The sequence below is a fragment of the Hyaena hyaena genome, unplaced genomic scaffold (genome assembly GCF_003009895.1).
Source record: "Hyaena hyaena isolate Hyena2069 unplaced genomic scaffold, ASM300989v1 scaffold_599, whole genome shotgun sequence".
NCBI lineage: Eukaryota > Metazoa > Chordata > Mammalia > Carnivora > Hyaenidae > Hyaena > Hyaena hyaena.
In genome coordinates this window covers 172,394-194,397 of record NW_024081230.1, presented here as the reverse complement: position 1 = coordinate 194,397, position 22,004 = coordinate 172,394, and the positions used below count along the sequence as shown (strand labels likewise).

Sequence of the window (22,004 nt, the reverse complement as noted above, 5' to 3'; positions counted from 1 at the left end):
CTGTGTTTAATTTTTTTAGGGACTACCATATTGTTTTCATAGCAACTACACTAGTTCACATTCCCACCAGCAATGCATAAGGGTTCCTGTTTCTCTTATTTCCTCACCAACACTTCTTTTTTTTTTTTTTTTTTATAATTGACATCTTAGTGGGTATAAAGTGGTATCTCATGGCAGTTTTGATTTTGCTGCGAGTTAAGAAGTGCTCTCTCCTCTTGAGTTTTTGGAAGATTTTGAGACTTGGTATTAATTCTTTACATTGTGGGAGAATTCACCAGTGAAGCCCTCTGGTCTTGGGCTTTTCTTCTTTGGAAGGTTTTTGATTACTGATTAAACTACCTTTCTACTTAGATCTATTTAGATTTTCTATTTCATTTTGGGTTAGTTTTGGTAGTTTGTCTCTAATAATTTGTCCATTTTATCTAAGTTATCCAATTCATACAGTTGTCCATAATCTTTTCTTAAAATCTTTTTTATTTCCTGTAAAAATCACTAGTAATGTCCCCACTTTTGCTTCTTGTTTTAGTAACTTGAGTCTTCTCCCTTTTTACTCAATTCTTTAAGAGCAAATTGTAAAGGAGCCACATAAGACGCTTTTAATTGAACCTGTATTGGACTCAGAGTAAGGGAAAGTGAGCAAAGAATAAAGATAAGACGGTTTGAAGGCTGGATTCACCTATATAGTCTACATTTTGTTGATTCTTAAGCCTTGAGGTGCTGTAAAACCAGTTGCTTTCTTCAATTTGTGTGCAAAAATTTCCTAGCAGAAGACCAATGGTCCTGATTTTCTCTGTGCCTAACAGTGCTATTAAATATTGTAGGGCATACTAAATTCTGCCTAATGGAGAATTATAGGCACATGAAAAAATGTACACTAATGAAAATAAATTCTATCTTATAAAAATTCACCAGCTTCCCATAATGAATCCGCTCTGAATAAACTGTCTTTCTGGAATTGTGTGAGTCTCTTTATTTTGGCTATAAGTGACAAAAATTCATTTTGAAAAAACAGGTAAAAGGTCAATTATCAGTTTATCGAATCAAAGGAAAGATTAAATAGCTAAACCTGAGATGAGCAAAGCACAGCTCAGTCTAAGGAAGAACAGGAATAAGACCATTGATTGCCTCTAGTACCCTTTTCATGTCTCCTTTCTTGTCTCTTGTAGGCTTTATATTCTTGCACAGTTACCTGTTTCTTGTGGCAGGAAGCATGGCTGCCAACAGCCCTAGAAGTTTATACCTTATAGATTCCATGGTGGGAGAGGGACTGATTAAAATCTTGGAAAAGATGAATTGGCTCAGCAAATAGGTGCCTACCCAGTATCAATGAACTCTGGCCGGGCCCTTGTGGGAATGTGATATAGCTCCCACATGTAGAAGAAGGTGGGATGTGGGAATATTGAAGTTCCTAGGAGAATGGGGATAGTGAATGGCAGTTTTATGAATGCCCACAATATATCAAAACTTGTTTTAATATGCAAGGTGACAAAATGAATGATAGCAGATTGTCCAATCTTGAACCACTTTTTTTCAGAGAAAAAGGATTTACCCTATTGGTAGGTATATATATATACTTAAGATATTCTTAGTTAATAAAACCTCCCCCCTGGATTGCCTAAGAGTTGTAGAGAGGCTATAGATAGAATTCCAGCAAAGCACTCTCTCTGTTACTCCCTCCTATACCTTTTTACTTATGATTCTGTCTTTCAACAACTTGAAATATAGTTCACATACCATAAAATTCACACATTTGAAATGTATAGCTTAGTGATATATTTATTCATAGTCATACAGCCATTACTGTAAACCAATTTGAGGGGCACCTGGGTGGCTCAGTCAGTTAAACGGCCAACTTCGGCTCAGGTCATGATCACATGGTCCGTGAGTTCGAGCCACACCTCGGGCTCTGTGCTGACAGCTCAGAGCCTGGAGTCTGCTTTAGATTCTGTGTCTCCTCTCTCTGCCCCTCCTCTGCTCAAGCTCTGTCTCTCTCTGTCTGAAAAATAAACAAATGTTTAAAAAAATTGTTTTAAAAAAATAAACCAATTTGAGAATTTTTTCTGCACCCCAAAAGAAAGCCCATGCCCGTTAGCAGCCACTGCGCATGTCTGTCCTTTATCGCCTTCTTCCCTTCCCTGTCCCCAACTTGTAGCCACTCATCTACTTTCTGTCTGTGGATTTGCCTATTCTGGATATTTCATATAAATGGAATTACATACTATGTGGCGTTTATGTCTGGTTTCTTTAGCATGTTTTCATGGTTCATCTAAACTGCATTTTTATTTTTTGGGTGAATAATATTCCATTGTGTGGATATATTACATTTTAATTATTAGTTGCAAATTGGCATAGTGAAAATGGGATTGAGGAATATTTCAGTTCTGATGAATATGTCTGAAATTGCAGCCCATAAAACCCAGATAAAGTGGGCAGAAATAAAGGAACCCAAAATAGAGTCAGTAGAACTAGTGAATAGGAAGTTTTGTAGAGGTCAGAAATTCCAACAAAAGCTACAGTGAGAATAAAAACAGTTATGATCTGGTGAATTTCAGTATTTAAAAAATATTGGATGCTTTGAAAAACTCTTAAGACTCAATCTCTATAATGACATAATATGCCAGTATTTGATTTCCTAAACAGTAACTTTAGTTAAGAATATAATTGCTAAGAATCTTGATAAATTGACCTTTATATTATTTTAAATTATAGCTAACTTTTCTAATTGGATGTTACAGATTTTCTTTTATTAATTTGGTTATGTCAATCAGCCATAGTTTCTACAAAACAAAGTATCTTTTCAATTGTTCAGAATAATTAGATTGTTCTGAAATGATTGATTATAAAATATCAAATAATTTGCATTTTTAAATGTATCATTTTGTTTAGGTTACAGTGTAGGATTTTGGAAGTCCTTCCTCCATCACATCAAAATGGCTTTGCTAATGGACATATCAGCAGTGTAGATGGAGAAACTATTATCATCAGTGATAGTGATGATTCAGAAACACAGAACAGTTCATTTCAAAATGGGTAAGTGATTTTTATTAATTTTTTTAAATATATCAGATTGACTAATGATATCCCATTGAAATAATTTTTTCTTTAATCTTTCCCTTCTTCCTTTGTAATCATTCAGTGTAAAATCCATCTAGGAAATGTGGTTCAACAACACATGTTAGTATTTGCAAAATTGGGGGTGCCTGGGTGGTTTAGTTGGTTGAGCGTCTAACTTTGGCTCAGGTCATGATCACATGGTTCGTGGGTTCGAGACCTGCATCGGGCTGTGTGCTGACAGCTAGCTCAGAGCCTGGAGCCTGCTTCAGACTCTGTGTCTCCCTCTCTCTCTGTCCCTCCCCAACTAATGCTCTGTCTCTCTCTGTCTCAATAATAAATAAACATTAAAAAATAAATATAAGTAAATAAATACATAAAAAAGAATTTGCAAAATTGAAAGCTACCTAGTTAACTGTAGTCCACTGCTTAAGAGCAATCATCTCATTCAATTATACTTACACATTCCACTTTTGTTTACTTGAGAAAATTCATTCTGTATTTTAATTATTATACTTAATCACTTTATGGTACATATGGTAATGACACTAACTTTCTGAAATTCAGTCAGTTGACAACCTGGGTCAGCTGCGTGCTCATGGAGAAAAATCCTACAAGCACATGTAGATTGGCATTGTCAGGGCGCATGGATGGCCCAGTCCGTTAAACATCTGACTTCAGCTCAGGTCATGATCTCATGGTTCGTGGGTTCAAGCCCCACATTAGGCTCTGTGCTAACAGCTCAGAGTCTGGAGCCTGCTTTGAATTCTCTCTCTCTCTCTTCCCCTCCCCTGCTCACACTCTTTCTCTCAAAAATAAACATACATTTAAAAAAAAAAAGATTGTCATTGTCTATAGGTAAATTTAAAATCTCAGCTGTCTTCAACTGATTAAAAGTCTTCTTACATGTTTTGGTTCCACTCCCTCCTGTTCTCCACAACCACTATCTAAATCTTTATTGCTTCATTCTGTTCCCTTTCTGCCTTGTAGGCATCTCAAACTTAAAAATGCTTTTTCCAGTCTGTCTTATGTCTTTTTTTTCCCCTGTTGTCAGTGAGCAGTATCATACTATTCCAGTAAGAAACCTGAGGCCACTTTTTTTCTTTTGAGTATAGTTGACACAATGTTACATTAGTTTCAGATTTAAGACAGTGATTTGGGAGTGCCAGCCAGGCTCAGTTGGTAGAGCATGTGACTCTTGATCTCAGGGTCATGAGTTCTTTGAATTTTTTTTTCCCATTGGGTAGATGTCCAGTACAAAGAATTATTGGATCATGGGTATTCTATTTTTAATTTTTTGAGGAACCTCCATACAGTTTTCCACAGTGGCTATACCAGTTAACATTCCTATCAGTGTGCATAAAAGGGTTCCTTCTTCTCCACATCCTCACCAACACTTATTTCTTGTCTTTTTGATTTTTGCCATCCTGACAGGTGTAAGGTTTTGATTGACATTTCCCTGATTGTTAGTGATGTTGAGCATCTTTAAAATGTGTCAGTTTTCTATTAGTATGTGTTCTTTGGAAAAATTTCTATTCAGATCTTATGCCCATTTTTAATTAGATTATTTGGTGTTGAGTTGTATCGGTTCTTTAACTCCCTGAGGCCACTTTTTCTTAACTACTTTTTATCTCCTTTGCTTCTGAAATATCAGTAACTGTCAAATTCCTTCAGAACCTTGTAATTTGACTTCTGACTTGAACTATTTTGTCTGATGTTTTTGAGCTATTGTATCTATAACTAGCATTTGAGCATCTGCTGTCTAAGCAGTGTGCTAAGTGCTTTATATGCATATTAGTCACTCCTAGAAGAATGTTGTTATCCTTATTTAACAAGAAGAACCTGAGCTTTAGAAATGTTAATTGCCATTGCACAAGGTCACCTAGCTAGTCCATTGCCAGACAGAAAAAATGATTTTTAGGTGAGTGAATGAAGCATGACATGGTCCTATAAAGTATTTTGATACATTGTATTTTTTTCTTGAGTTGCTACTGTTAAGCAGAAAAAGAGATTAATAGGTCATTTGTGTCCCTCATTGTATATAGGGTTTATGATGCAAAACTATTGGGGATTATATAGTTAATGTATTTCCTTTAGCCTCTCTGACAGTAGTTCATGCGTTTTGTTTGGAGTGTATCAAAGATTGTAACCCTTAAGTGGAGTTCATTATATATTAGTTTATTTACTTTGAGAGAGAGGAAGAGCATGCATGCACAGAAAGTGAGAGAGTGAATCCCAAGCAGGCAAAGCCAGACATGGGGCCCAATCTCACAGATTGTAAGATCATGACCTGAACCAAAATCAATAGTCCGGACTCAACTAACTGAACCACCAAGCGCCCCTGTAGAAACTTTTAGCCTAATCTAATTTTTGTAGGTACTGTGAGGTGCTTTAGGATGAGGAATGTTTAGACTCTTAGGTTCAGCACTCTGTTATTCAGCTCGTTAATTTCCTTTCTCTTTTTAGATTTGAATATGACCTACATGTATAGTTTGTGGCAAATTCATTACCTGAATACAAAGCAATTTAATTCATAATCCCAGTTATAATAGTAAATATTTTGCATGCTATATGTGCCATTTAGAGCACTTACACCACTTACAGCAAGCTTATCACAGAGTAGTACTGAATTTGACCATAATTTCTTGCCTAAATATGTTGTGCCTTATCCCATGAATATAGGTACTTGGGACAGACCTGTGGTATAGGAAAAGTGAGTAAGTTGGTCACTTATTTTATTCACAGATAGTTTAACTTGTTTGTAATTCTCAAAAAATCTGAGACTTCACTATACATCAGCATCATAAAATGAATGCTTATTTGTAGATTTGCTACCACTGTATCCTAAGATACCAGGAAGGAAGAAACATAGTCGTCTTTGTAGCTCTGTTCTTTCTGTTAATTCCCTAACCTGAGTAAGAAATTTACTTTGTCTTGTTTGCTCCCTTACAATAAAACATAATACAGAGTTTCTCGTGTTTCAGTAGGGGAGTTGAAGGGGTAGGAATGGAACAGTTATTGGCATTTTCCATGAGCTGAGCTGTATAACAGCACCCACATATGTTCTCTTTTTCCTCAGAACCATTCTAAAAGGGTAGATGGTCATCTTCTTATATCATTGAGGAGAAATGGAAGTTCAGAATTAGAAAATTTTTCCAGCATCACATAGTTCATATATTTACAAGACATACTAAGGCAGCATATTTAGAATTAAACATAGGTGCTCAAGATCACCAACGTTTTTTGAGGGAGTGGGAGGTAAGATATATATAACATAACATCTTCTGTTTTAACCATCGTAAGTTTAACCATCTTGGTGCCATTAATTGCATTCACCATGTCATGCTTCTATCATCATTGTTCCCAAAATGTTTACTTCACCCCAAACAGAAACCCTGTATCCATTAAGAAATAAATTCTACATTCCTTTTTCTCCCTCCATTACCTAGTAACCTCTAAGCTGCTTTCTGTCTCTATGATATTTCATATAAGTGGAATCACACTGTATTTGTCCATTTGTGTCTGGCTTATTTCACTTAGTACTATTTTTCAAATTTTATCCCATGTTGTAGCATGTTGAGATTTATGATAGAGCCTTTGGCATACCTGTCTAAATACACTTTAGAATGAGATGAGGCTAATTTTTGTAATCATTCCTTTTTATGGCTGAATATATACTATTGTATGTATATACTACATTATGTTTATCCATTCATCTGTTGATAGATACTTGAGTTTCCACCATTTGGCTATTATGAATAATGCTGCAATGAATATTGATGTATACAGCCACCTATTCAAGTCCCTATTTTAAATTCTTTTGGGTATATACCCAAAAGTGGAATTGCTGAGTCATATGACAATTGCTCAACTTATTGAGGAACCGCCCAACTGCCTTTCACAGCAGCTCCACTATTTTACAGGCTTAACAGTAATATATAAGATTTCCAATTTGTCCACATCCTCACCAGCACTTACTATTTTTCAAGTATTTTGATTATAGCCATCCTAATGGGATGTAGTGGTATTTCCTTGTTTTGCCTTGAATTTCCTTAATGACTAATGATAATAAGCCTCTTTTCATGTGCTTAATGGCCATTTGTGTATCTTCCAAGGAAGATAACCAGTTTTTAAATTGGGTTATTTGTCCTTTTGTTCAATTATGAGGTCTTTATATATTCTAGTCATCAGAATTTTTTAAATACAGTGTTTTGATACATTTGGAGGAGCATATTGATTAATTTTTTCAAAGGCAGTTTTATATCAGTAAAAGTAAGAAATTAAAGGCTTGACTTTTTATAAAGTTGCATTCTCTCAGAACAGCATATTATTAGCTTATTCCTCAGTCTGGGCACGGACTGCAGAATCTCATTGAACTAAGCAGTAACTACATATTTACATTTGTAGGTCAGCTTTGGTTGGTGGGCAGCAGTCAGGGTTTTAGGAAGCAGGTAACTTATTTATTTTGGGGATGGGTATTAACACCTTAAATATATGCTTCTTAAACTAAGTCTGTGAAGGAGACAGAAAATTGTCACTCTTCTTATCACAAAGCTATGGACGTAGGAGCCTTGGACATTTTAGTGCTCGTTGATGCTCAGCTTAACATTCTTGCAGAACTCTCCAGTATCTTTGCCAGAACTGGGTTCTAGAGTAACAATATGAAGTCATTTTCTCCGTCAGCTATTTACCATGGGATTCATGACAGAGCCTTTGATATACTGCTCTAAATATATTTGAGAATGAGATGAGGCTATGGGGCACCTGGGTGGCTTAGTCAGTTAAGCGTCCGACTTTCGCTTAGGTCATGATCTCGCGGTTTGTGGGTTCGAGCCCCGTGTCGGGCTCTGTGCTGACTGCCAGCTCGGAGCCTGGAGCCTGTTTCAGAGTCTGTGACTCCCTCTCTCTCTGACCCTCCCCTGCTCACGCTGTCTCTCTCTCTCTCCTAGAAATAAATAAAAAACATTAAAAAAAAAAAAAAGAGAATGAGATGAGGCTAATTTTTATACCATTAGGATACTTTGTTTAGATTATATAATATAAAGAATACTTTAAATTTAGAATTATTTATTTTACATATGTATAAACAAATTTTATTTTAAAAATTGACTTGCTACTCTTATAATTATGGCATAATATAGAAGTTTGGACTAGAGAAGATAATTTAATTTGCATCATACGGAGCATAACAGTCCTACTCTTTGAAAAATGCATATTGTGTATCTGCTCTTAGTGTTCCTTTACTCATCTCATATTTGCCCATCAAGAATGGGTTAAGTAATGTTATATGTGCTGTTGTTCGTCTCACTCCAAAGTTACTAAAATATTTAAGGAAAAAGTATATTTGAAAATCTTCATATCTTGTTGAGACCTGTCTCTGTAACTACTTGATACAAGTTTCCTTTCTTAATGAAAGAGCCAAGTACAATTTGCTCCTTTCCAATCACAAATTCTCTGAAAATTGAAATAAATTGATAGACAGTGCTGACTAAAATAGTCCTGAAAGTCCTGAAAATATTCACTAGCTTACCATCTGATCTTAGCAGGCAGGTATGCCAAGTATACAGGGAGTATGTTTAGTTGCCTTTAGGATTTATAGAAGAAACTAAGTACATTATCTGTAGCAACTCAGATTGGTAGGTAAATAACACTTTGTAATAATATACTCTGTTATTGTGATTTAAGGCTTTACAAATTTAAGGTCCTTTACTATGGATCAGAGTTTTATGAAGTCCTATCTAGACAGGTATTTAAAATATCATAGAAACATTATCCTAACTTGAAAATAGTACTTGAACAAGATACATTTTTGGTAACATCTTATATCCTGGTGGTAATTTGCCTGAGTACAAGGAAAAACTAGGAACTTTGAAGAATACATTGTATATCCTGTTTAAAATTCTTTATGCACCGACTTTCTTCATGTGGTGTAGTCTGACTGTAATGATAACCTGCCTAATTGTCAGTAAGACTATGGGATCTGAGTTACTTTTAAAGAAGTAGAACTGTTTGCTAACTGTAATTCATATATGAAATTTTTATGTATGAGGTTAGCATTTTAAATTTTTTAAAAAAACAAAAGGAACCATTTGTGTTGAAAGCATAATTATCTGGTCTTTTGTCATTTCTATTATACTGTTATAGAAAAAATTTTAACCACTTCTGTGTTATCAATATTATCCATAGAATAGCAACAAAAACAATTTCTATTATGAGAAAATAAAGGAGAACAAAAATTTAGGAGAAAATAAAGGAGAACAAATATTTAGCATATATAATAGGCATATTGAAATGTTATATATTTATAAAATAAATGATAAAATTTTGTGAATAAATAATTGGAATAGCAATCTGATTTCTATAAATAAATGTAATATTAGATGTTAGTGTGTTATTATAGAACTGGTAACAGATCTGCGCTTGTTGGCAATATAGTCAGTCTATTAGGCACAGTCATGGTTAAGGTCACTACATTCAGTTTATTATTCCAGCTGTTTAGGCCTAGGCTTTAGGAAGCAGGGAAGAAAAATTATTAAAATGGGGTTTCTTTTTAACAGTGTCTTTTAATTCCTGTCTATAGGTGAGTCCATACAATAAGCAGTTTCTGTTGGTCTCTAATAACTATACTTCCTTGGAAAGAATCCAATTATCATTTTATTCTATGTAGAGTTTTATGTAAGAGTTAATAGCAAAACCCCTGTAAGAATATTGGCACTGATTGGAAAAAAAATTTTGATTCTGTTATGCTTTATTTTCACAAATCAATTTCATGACATAACAAGAAAAAAACAAAAAATAATTTTATACATGAAAAATCATTTTATAGCCTTAAATCCATTAAGATAAAATCCACAAACAACTTTTCTATAAACAAATAACATATAAATAAATTTATAATTATGACTTAAAATATAATTCTATATTGTCACTAGTAGTAATCTTTTAAGTGCAATCTGTATTTTTTTTTAATTTTTTTTTTTTATGTTTTATTTATTTCTAGGAGAGAGAGAGAGACAGCGTGAGCAGGGGAGGGTCAGAGAGAGGGGGAGTGACAGACTGAAACAGGCTCCAGGCTCTGAGCTGGCAGCCAGCACAGAGCCCGACGCGGGGCTCGAACCCACGAACCGCGAGATCATGACCTAAGCGAAAGTCGGACGCTTAACCGACTAAGCCACCCAGGCGCCCCAAGTGCAATCTGTATTCTACTTGATCATCCCTTATATGTATAAAATGGTAGTGATTAATTGCTAAGTTAGCACCTCTTCAAAAAACTATATTAAGATTAAAAATTCAATCAAACCTGTTGTTCTTGAACACCTGCCTCTGGGTTCATTAAAACTTGTTTTTCTTTTTTACCCTCTTTTCATTTCAAGAAATTCCTTTATTGTGAACCCACATCAGTATTGCTCTCTGAATACTTAGAGTTCTCTCTTTGGCTCTTTTGGAACAGTGCCTTTCAAACTGCAGGTTATGGCCTCATGTAGGTGGTGAAATTAATTTAATGCACTTTAATAGAATAGAAAATATTAGACTGCATTTCATATAGTCAGGGTGAATGATTAAATATATTTTCTGGTTTCTGTGTATAGTGGGTCTCCATGTAAAGATCCTTGGCCCTCCAGCTAGGAACTTAATGGTGTTAAAGGTGAATACTTCAGTTTTATTTGTATAATTGTCTCCTACATCCCTTTTGTGTTGAGTCTCTCTCCACCCCCCACCTTTGTTTACTGTATTTATATCATTTGACTGTATCTGACCCTCATTGCTGAATGCTTCCTTTATCATCCTTTCATATTATTTTCTTCTCAGTAACCTTTATTTACACACACACACACATGCACTTGCATGCACAGGGGCAGCTTTTCAAGAATCCAACCACTTGTCTCCCTGCTGCTACCACTGTGCCCTTATCTGTTGTGCCATCAGTTGTCACTTGGTTCATTGCATTAGCTTTCTAAAGAATATCCTTGTCTGCGCTCTTGCCGCATAGCCTGGCAGCCACAGTGATCTTTCTGAAGTGTAAGTTAAATCATTATCACCCCATTATTCAGTATCCTTTAGTGTCTTTTCTGAGTGAAATCTAAAACCCTTATTGGTGGAGTACCCAGCACTGAATTCCCTTGATAGCACTTATCACCTACCCTGTTGTGTATTTTTGTTTGTTTTTCTGTATCTCCCAGTATATTTCTATTTTGTTCACACTTAATCCTTATTGTTTAGTATTTGACACATTATAATAGGCTCTTAACTGTTTATTGGATAGATGGATGAATGCATCCTCAAAGGGAAGAAAAGATGAGAAATTGGTGGAGGCAAAGATTAAAGGTATGGCTCTGCCAGTTCTGAAAACAGGGTAAACTATGTCATCTCCACTTTTGCTCTTAGTTTACATAGCTATGAAGAAGAAAGCATAAAAGCAAATCCAAGAGCTCTTTTGTTTACAACTTTATCTTACCGAAACTGGGTGCTCTGTGCTTACTCATCTCTAGTTGATTTCTTCACACAGGAAAATTTATTGAATGAGTAAAAAATACCTACCTAACATAAAATAGTGCTTTGTACTATTTTGGCTAATAAAATGGTAAGGGATGTTAGTAACTTATAAAATCCTACTAAAACTAAAACCACATTAGATTCTGTCATAGTATGTTCTTAGAAACTAGATTTCCATTTAAAAGCTCACATTTTCGAACAAATAATTAACTGATTTGTGTCTCTGCTCTTTTTAGGAAGAAAAAAAATGCAGTTGATCCCTTATTATTCAAGTACAAGGTGCAGCCAACTAAAAGAGAGTTGTATGAGTGTGCCATTGTTAAAGCAACACAAATCAGGTAAAACTTGTTATCTTATCTATGCTAGTTTAAAATAGAATAATTATGTTTAATTAAGAAGATTCGCTTTATGGGCCCCTGGGTAGCCCACGCAGGTAAGCATCTGACTTTGGATTTTTGTTCAGGTCATGATCTCCTTGTTTGAGCCCCTCATTGGGCTCCATGCCGGTAGTGTAGAGCCTGCTTGGGATTATCCCTCTCGCTCTCCCTCTGCCCCTACCCCACCCAAAATAAATAAAAATATAAAAAAGGGGCACCTGGGTTGCAGTTAAGCATCCAACTTCAGCTCAGGTCAAGATCTCACCATCCGTGAGTTCGAGCCCCGTGTCAAGCTCCATGTAAACAGCTCAGAGAGCCTTGGAGCCTGCTTCAGATTCTGTGTCTGCCTCTCTCTCTCTGCTCCTCTTCCTCCCCTCACTCTGACTCTCTTTCTCAAAAGTAAATACGCATGAAAAAAAATTTTTAATGAATATATAAAATATATATAAAATATATAAAAGATTTGCTATAAAACAAATGGATAGTATTGCATGTAATGATTTCCCCTTTTTAAAATAAATGTATATTTATACTCATAGACAAAGTGAATCTTGATGGACTGTATGAGCCCTTTGTAACTAACCCCAAATAGTCTTGGTGCTTAACAAATATGTCACCTCTGTAATATTTCATTAGATGCAAACATCTGATCAGTCTCTTCCGATTCCTTAAGAAGATTAATAAAAAATTTATTAATATCTTTAAAACCATCTTTTTGAGTTCTAATCAAAAGAGAGGGGTAGGAGCACCTGGGTTGTTCAGTTAATTATCTGACTCTTGGGGTGCCTGGGTGGCTCATTGGTTAAGCGTCTGACTTCAGCTCAGGTCATGATCTCATGGTTTGTGGGTTCAAGCCGCGCGTCGGGCTCTGTGCTGACAGCTCAGAGCCTGGAGCCTGCTTCGGATTCTGTTTTCCTCTCTCTCTGTCCCTCCCTTGCTCATGCTGTGTCTCTCTCTGTATCTCAAAAATAAAAAAATAAACGTTAAAAAAAAAAAGTATCGGACTCTTGATTGCGGCTCAGGTCATGATCTCATGGTACATGAGATCAAGCCCCACGTAGGGCTCTGTGCTAACAGCGCATAGCCTACTTAGGATTTTCTCTCCCCTCTCTCTCTCTCTGCCCCTTCCCTTCTGCCCCCCAAATAAGTAAACTTAAAAAAGAGTTACTACAAAGCAGGGATAAATTCCTTTAAAAAAAGCGGGGGAGGGGAAAGGTAATGACTTGTTAATATTTAAAAGAATTGGCTCTGGGTTACACAGATCCATTTTAGGACAATCCCTATTGTTGCCTGTTGAGATTAGGCTGTTAGTCATCTGAAAGTAAGTTGACATTATCAGCCAGCTATCAATTTGCCACCAAGAGTAAACCTTAAATTTCATTTGATGTAAAATTATTTTAGTTATACTCTTATCCTTCTTGCCCCATATATACTTATGAGTCCAAAGAAAAGTGATAATAATGTGTTTTGAGTGAATCTTGAGTCATATATATATTACCTTCTATAATTATATGGAGGTGTGTGTAGTGTTTGGTTGGGTTTTGGTGACCCATCATTAATTTAAGATCTCTGGAGTGTTCTGTATTTTATTATGTGTTGAAAAACAGTATTCCCAAGATAATGGTAATAGATTATTAGAACTTTTGAATTTGTTTAATTTATGGGCTAATGAACAGTCTAGTTGAGACTACCAGTGTTTTCCTTATTCATTGTTTGGTTTCGGGTTTGTTTTTGTTTTTTGTTTTTTTGGTCTTTAGTTCAAGATATATTCTTTATATAATTTTATTCCCTCTTTATGTTTTTCATTTTTCTATTTACTTTTTGATTTATACTTTAAATGTAATTCTGCTAGATCTTGGTTACAGTGTTATTAACTAATTTCTTTCTTAATGGGTGAGCCAAAGAATGATAAAGTGAGAAAGTTATACTTGATAATAAAAAACTGAAATGATTTGCAACTCTTTGTTAGCATCAACAGATAGTACTGTTCCTATAATAAAGAGATGGTAATATTTCTATAAGGGAGACTTGACATAACAGAATAGCACTGACAAGTAGAACTTTCTGTAATGATGGAAATGTTATATGTGTGCTTTCCAGTATGGTAGCCAATAGCCACACGTGGCTGTTGATTGCTTGAATTGTGTCTGGTAATAGTGAGGAACTGAACATTTATTTATTAAAAAACCACATGTGGCGGGGCCACCTGGCTGCCTCAGTTGGTTAAGTGTCTAACTTAGGCTCAGGTCATGATCTTGCTATTCACAAGTTTCAGCCATGTATCGGGCTCTATGCTGACAGCTCAGAGCCTGGAGCCTACTTTAGATTCTGTGTCTCCCTCTCTCTCTGCCCCCTCCCCCACTTGCACTCTGTCTCTCTCAAAAATAAATTTAAAAGGTTAAAAAAAAAATGTGTGGCTAGTGAATACCATGTAGTATCATTCTTGAGGACTAGTATATTCAATAGTCAATAGATAGTTACCTTCTTATTGTCATGTACATTGTCATGTACTGTATGTATGGTGCTGGGATAGCACAGTGAACCAATTCTTTCTCTCATATAATCCTTTATTTTATGAAAAGTATACATTTTCAGGAGGCTACTACTTTAAAACTTCTGCATTGTTTATTCACTCATAGAAGCTTTTAATTTGACTTTTTCTTGAAAGGAATACATTGAATTCAGTTAAACGATTTATTTTCTGAGGCACCTGGGTGGCTCAGTAAGTTGAGTATCTGACTTTGGCCCAGGTCATGATCACCTGGTTCGTGGGTTCAAGCCCCACCTTGGGCTCTGCGTGGAGCATGTTTAGAATTCTCTCTCTCCCTCTCTCTGTGCCCCTCTCTTGGGTGTGCTTGCTCTTCTCTATCAAAAATAAAAAATAAACATTAAAAAAAAAAAACATTGACTTTCCTTCCAGAACTTTTCCAGAAATACTTGAGTGTTTGAGGGGGCTTTGGTTTTGTTTTTGGTGGTGGTATGTTTATCGCTGTTTTTCAATTTGAGGCTAAGGGAGAATCAAAAATAGCATATTTTTGGAATATTTTTGAGAGAATGCAGGCACACATGAGAGCCAGGGAGGGGCAGAGGGAGAGGGAGAGAGAGAATCTCAAGCAGGCTCCACTACACAGGGTGTCATCCTCAAAACTATGAGATCATGACCTAAGCCAAAATTAAGAGTTGGTCGTTTAACTAGTAGAGCCACCTAGGTGCCCCTATTTTTAGAATCTTAATTCTGATTCTCTTTCATCTTAATCCCATGAATTTGTTTGCTACCATAGGAAGTTTAGATACAAATATTTTAGAATTTGATAAAACCTATGTTCAAGAATGTTCAAAATATCCATTTGAATGTTGATTTACTTAGTGTTATGTGATATCTGGTAATCTAAGGTCTTTAACTTTTTTAAAAGAATTTTAATGGTGATATTTGGAGGAATGATCATCTAATTTTATGAAATTTGGTTTATTCTCCATAGTATATTTTCCTTGAGGTTTATATGATTTCTAAGTGATTCTTAAGCACCAAATGCATATACTATTTTTGTAACAGACATTTATAATAGATCCACTTGAATAGATCTTATAACATTCTACATAAATACTTCTGTATAAAGTTTCTCATAACTCCTACATAAATAACCTTGAAAAGTGAAATGTCCTTTTCCCAAGCTTAAAATGAAGGTTATGGATTTACAGAGATTTTGGAGTTTAAACTGAATTCTTTGATACTAACACTTTACTCTTTCTCCTCCTTTTTCCCCTGTAGCCGGAGAAAACACCTATTTTCTCGTGATAAATTAAAGCTTTTTCTGAAGCAACACTGTGAACCACAAGATGGAGTCATTAAAATTAAGGTAATCAGAGAAGTGAAATTATTTGTTGGAAGGAAGAAAAAAAGAGAGATGGGTTGTGTTATAAAGTTAAAACATCACAGAAATGTTATTTTTTTTTTGTCTTTTAAAAATTTTTAATTTTTTTAGAAAGAACACAGGGCAGAGGCAGGGGGCAGAGAGAATCCCAGACAGGCTCCATGCCCAACACGGAGCTCAATGCAAGGCTTGATTCCACAACCATGAGCGGAAAACAAGAGTTGAATGCTTAACCAAATGAGTGAGCCACCCAGGCATTCCAGAAATGTTATTTCAAAGTTGGTTGAAAATATTTCTTTCTAATCTATAGCCAGTTGTTAGTTTATTGATTAAATACTGTTTTGCAATTGCTAGAGTTATTAAGTGGCTCAGGTACTGCACTTTTTTTCCCCCATATAAAGAAGATCAACTAAGACAGGTAGTAATAGATGGAAAACTTAGAAAATGTTGTAGGGGAAGGGGGCAACTATATTTTTCTAAGTGTGGTTCTGGCTTACAGAAATAAGTTCAAAGAACAGTTCCTACTGGATAGGAAAATAATATATATAATAAGAAGAACATCAGAGGGGCGCCTGGGTGGCTTAGTCGGTTAAGCGTCCGACTTTCGCTTAGGTCATGATCTCACGGTTCGTGGGTTCGAGCCCCACGTTGGGCTCTGTGCTGACTGCCAGCTCAGAGCCTGGAGCCTATTTTGGAGTCTGTGTTTTCCTCTCTCTCTCTGACCCTCCCCTGCTCACGCTGTCTCTCTCTCTCCTAGAAATAAATTAAAAAAAAAAAAAAGAACATCAGAGACCAGTACTAAGCAGATAGGTTATATTCATTCATAACCATTAAGAGGGGAAGAAATCAAGTTTAGAAATCTCACATTGTACACTAAAGTTAAATGGTAAAACAAAGATTAAGTTTTTTTAACTGATAAAAACTTATATTGGGAGAAATACTAAGTAAAAAAAAAAAAAACAGAATGGGTAGAGAGATGTATACATGTGTTAGAAGTCAGCTACTGTATGAGTAGGATTTGTGTAATTCTTAATCTCTGTGTTACATCAAAAGGAAAGAAATGTTTAAAAAAGGATAAATGAATTAACTCTATGTGACAGATAGCATTTCCGATCCCTAGAAATCACACTAGATTATTTAACAAATAAAACTGGAACACTTGGTTAACTTTGGAAAAATAAAGTTAGATCTAACCCAAAGGGATGGAAAAAAAGAAAATGAAATGAGACCATTCTTTTATTTTTTTTTTTAATTTTTAAAAAAAAATTATTTATTTCTGAGAGAGAGACAGCGTGGGCAGGGCAGGGTCAGAGAGAGAAGGCACAGAATCCGGAACAGGCTCCAGGCTCTGAGCTAGCTGTCAACACAGAGTCCGACGTGGAGCTCGAACCCACGAACTGTGAGATCATGACCTGAGCTAAAGTTGGACGCTTAACCGACTGAGCACCCAGGCACCCCAAGTGAAACAATTCTTAATGTTATGCGTATTAAAGTACTTAGGAAGAGCAAGAGGAAAGAAATACCAAGGATAAGATTGATTTGAAATATAAACTTATTTAGGTTTAAAAACATCATGAGGTGCACCTGGGTGGTTCAGTCAGTTAAGCATCTGACTCTTGATTTTGGCTTAGGTCACGATCTCACAGTTCATGAGTTCAAGCGCAGCATTAGGCTCTACATGGATGGTATGGAGCCTGCTTGGATGCTCTTTCTCTCCCTCTCTCTCCCTCTCCCTCGCTTGCTCTCTCTCTCTGTCTCAAAATAAGTTAATAAACTTTAAAAATATAAGTAAATAAAAACATAATGGATTTCCAGGGCAAAGTTCTAGAAGAAAAATACTTTCCGTTAATACAATGAGGATCTCAAATCAATTAGAAAAACAGAAGTTCCCCAGGAGAAAAATAGACAAATAGGCATGATCAAAATTCATAGTGGATAAAATAAAAACCTGAAAATTTAAGAGAGAATCATCTGAAAAATATTTTTTAAATGTGAGCATATTTTTGTATTTGTCTTGATAAGAGGAAAATCCTTAAATTGTCCCCAACCTATATAGCTTTGAAAACCACAGGTAGCCATGTTAAAAGGATGCTTCCAAAAAGCTAATGAATCAAATACTTATGAGAAGTGGCTAGAACAGTATCTAGCACTGGTAGGCAGTCAGCCAGTATGTGAAGACATAGTTGTAGTACGTGTATCATAAATAGCAAGTTGACCAATTTCCCTAATTTACAAAAATCTCATAATATCAATTAACAAAACAACCCAATTGGAAAAAAATGGTAAAGAACATCAGCGGTTTTTCACTAAGCAAAATAGTCAATAAATATGAACAGAAGTTCAGGTAATAAATACATGAAAATTAGGGGTGCCTGGGTGGCTCAGTCAGTTAAGCGTCCAACTCTTGATCTCGGCTCAGGTCATGATCTCATAGTTCATGAGTTCAAGCCCCATATTGGGCTCTACGCTGATGATGCAGAGTCTGCTTGGGATTCTGTCTTTCCTTCTCTCTGTCCCTCCCCTGCTTGTGCTTTCTCTCTCTATCAAAATAAATAAACATTAAAAAAATTTAATAAGTGAAAATTTAAGTGAGAGTAAACAATTTCTCTTAGAGTACAACAAAAGATGATTAATGGTCTTTCTAGTGTACTTGAATACATGGTGCAAGCACATGTGCACACACACACACACAAACCCAAACACGACAAAATTTGATACTCGATGTGGTGAGTGTAGTCTGCTGTTAGGAGTACTAAAAGAATAAAAAGTGTGAGTATTAGTTTATTGAGTATTATGTATGTATGAAAAAGGAACATTGACAATGTATTAAAGCCCATTTTGACTTTTATTGAGCATATGTATTTGAGAAGAAACCAGTCATATCTTTATACATACAGGCATGTGTATATTCAGGTGTCATTTATATGGGATAGTCAACAACCATCTTAACAGACTTTAATGTAGAATCTTAATAGAGTCTTGATTTATTATGGTAGCCAGAACTGATTGAATTTTATATGTTGAAAGCTGTGTTCTATTTACTATGATTATAATTAATACACAGAAAATTTAATCTCCAGTTGAAGTGTTTCAGTTTTGTTAATAATCTAAATTTTTGTATCATTTTCTTACACATTTTCTGAAAGATATTTCTATAAGTAGCATGTTTTCTTTGAGAGAAAGAGTGATGATCTTGGCTGTTAGGCCAAAAATAATCATCCAGTTACTAATCAAAAATCAAAAGGTTAGGGCGCCTGGGTAGCAAAATCGGTTAAGCGTCCGACTTCAGCTTAGGTCATGATCTCACTGTACATGGCTTCGAGCCCCACATCCAGCTCTATGCTGAAAACTCAAAGCCTAGAACCTTCTTCAGGTTCAGTGTCTCCCTCTCTGCCTTTCCCCCCAGTCACAATCTATCTCAAAAATGAATAAACGCTAAAAAAAATTTTTTAATGAGTTTGACTTCTTTGAATTTAAATTCTGTGAAAGTTGATAAGAATTTGTCAGCATTTCTGCTGTCTGCCACATCAACTTTAAAATTTGATACATAAAGTCTCTAAATTAAAGAAAAAGTCTTTAGGTTATCACCCCAAATTGGGAGGGAAATCTAAAATGTACAGCAGTTAAAAAATGTTTGAGAAAAATTTATTAGGTTGATACAGTGGATTTTTTTTTAAAGATTTCTTTTTATGTAATCTCTAACATCCAAAGTGGGGCTCAAACTCAGAACTCCAAAATCGAGAGTCATGTGCTTCACTGACTGAGCCAGCCCAAACACAGTAGACTTTTAATGTTAGGTAACTGGATTATTTATTTACATAGAAAATTCCATACAAAGTAAGTCAAAACAAAGCAGACTGAAAAAAATTATTGTATAAATGTAATTTTGAAATAGTTTTAGAACTTAAGAAACTATTGAAACATTCTTATGTATTTTATGTGAAAAAATTCTTTGCATCATGGTTTTTTTTCTGGTAAAGCTAATTAATAATAGATGGAGTAAATCAGCTAAAATGTATATTACTATATATTAACACATGAAATTCTAATGTTTTCAACCTGGTCTTTAACATCAGTCATAGATGATATTTTAGAGCACATCTATAAATGGTTTCGTAATGGTGTATTATTGTACCCTGTATGTTTTTTTTATGAAGGCATCATCTCTTTCAACATATAAAATAGCAGAACAAGATTTTTCTTATTTCTTTCCTGATGATCCACCCACATTTATCTTCAGTCCTGCTAACAGAAGAAGAGGGAGACCTCCTAAACGATTATCTATTAGCCAGGTAAGTAGAGAATGGATAAAAACTACATTGTAGCTTGTAATAAAACTATTCATAATCAAGAGCATATTTGGCTCCCCACACCCACATAGCTTTAGGAAGGAACAGATTCCTTCACATACAATGTATGTACTGTACGTTGAACACTACTTAGCAGTGAGTCCTATAGAAGTTTCAGGTGTGAATTAGACATAGTTTTAATGCCACAGGGATTTTTATACCAAAGTGTAAGCAAGCATATAAGCAGTTACTGAAATATAGGGAATAAATTATGGAATGGAAACATGAAGAATATTTTTAAAATATGAAATAATAAAAATATCACACTAAACAGGTTACAGACCATTATTCTCACAGACAGTACCATAAAAATAAAACCTTTTGACATTATTTAACATTGGTCACAAGAATATTTTTGACATGCACTTCTTTCATATTTGATGTCTGCAACCATTTAGTTTATAAGGTACCTTAGGAAATTTTTTCGTTTTTCTAATGCATATATTTAAGGCTCTCCTTGTAGATTACCAGTTGTTTTTCCTGGTAGGTTTTTGTACTAATTTGTAGAACTGTAGAACTAACCTCATATTATTTATGTTCCTATGATTAAAGTTATTAAAAGTTTGATTAGGCTTGGAATAAAACCTCATTGTATAAGGAAAGTAAAATTGATGAGAGCTTTTGAAAATTTTATGATTATTGTAAGAACAAGGCAAACCATCTGTGAAAATTGTGGTGTTCTATAACTAGTTTCTCCATTTGTTTTTCTAGGAGGACAGTGTTACTAATAAACAGACTATTGCAGGTTATAGAAACAAAGCTACTAAAGAAAGAGACAAACTTTTGAAACAAGAAGAAATGAAGTCACTTGGTGAGTTTTAACATTTCGCTCCAAAAACTGTTTAGGTACAAGAAAGAATATTTCTCTGTGCTTGGTGGGGGGTATTTCTGAAATGGGATGTTTCTGTTACTTGGGGTTTTTTTTTCTTTGTAAGCGTAAATAGTTTTTGCCCCCCACATATCTATAAATTTTATGATGAATAAGACCTGTCTTCATCTCTTAAAACAATATTTCAAGGTGTAGCATATCCCCCAAACAGATTAAGCACAAATTGGGAGTTTCTGTGGCTTACAGACTGTTTGGGACTTTTTGTTTGATTCACAGAGCTTTATAAAACAGTGCTTTCCAGACATGATTGTACATATGAATCACTTGGAAATCTTATTAAAATGAAGATTCTGAATTAGTAGGTCTGGTTGGGAGAAGAGATTCTGCTTTTCTAAAAAGTTGGTACTTTGCTCCTGGTCTTAGGACCACACTTTGAATAGCAGGGCTTTAAAATAGCAGGTGTGTTTGTCCCAGTCAGTAGTTTGTGTTAAACACAGCCAACTTGCTTTCCCCTTTTCATCACCCGCTGGCTCCCTTCAGCAGTTTCCAACACCTCTGAGTCTCCTGATCTCATTTAACCATATATTATTTCAGGAATTCTTTTGTTACATTACAAAATGTGTTGTTTTCTATCTGTGAACAGTTTTAAGTTTTACCTTCTCCACAGCTTTTGAAAAGGCTAAATTAAAAAGAGAAAAAGCAGATGCCCTAGAAGCAAAGAAAAAAGAAAAGGAAGATAAAGAGAAAAAGAAGGAAGAATTGAAGAAAATTGTTGAAGAAGAGAGACTGAAGAAGAAAGAAGAAAAAGAGAGACTTAAAATTGAAAGAGAAAAGGTATTCATTCAAGTATATTAGCTATGCTATCTTTATAATAGTGTTTTACATATTTAAATTCATGGTTAATTTTCAAATGCTTTTTTTTTTTTTTTTTTTTTTTTTTCTGAGAGAGACAGCGTGAGCAAGGGAGGCTCAGAGGGAGAGGGAGATACAGAATCTGAGGCAGGCTCCAGGCTCTGGGCTAGCTGTCGGCACA

At 35.2% G+C, this 22,004-nt stretch overlaps 1 protein-coding gene across 3 annotated transcripts in view; it reads left to right on the top strand.

Annotated features, from left to right (window-relative positions):
• BAZ1A (bromodomain adjacent to zinc finger domain 1A) overlaps window positions 1–22,004 on the top strand; it is a 95,531-nt gene that overhangs the window by 30,669 nt on the left and 42,858 nt on the right. For all 3 annotated transcript variants that reach the window (XM_039256983.1, XM_039256984.1, XM_039256982.1), the window contains 6 exons: window positions 2,887–3,030; window positions 11,781–11,882; window positions 15,691–15,778; window positions 19,951–20,085; window positions 20,854–20,953; window positions 21,639–21,805. In XM_039256983.1, coding sequence (XP_039112914.1) covers window positions 2,887–3,030; window positions 11,781–11,882; window positions 15,691–15,778; window positions 19,951–20,085; window positions 20,854–20,953; window positions 21,639–21,805 — 736 coding nt within the window. The remainder of the gene's footprint in view (window positions 1–2,886; window positions 3,031–11,780; window positions 11,883–15,690; window positions 15,779–19,950; window positions 20,086–20,853; window positions 20,954–21,638; window positions 21,806–22,004) is intronic.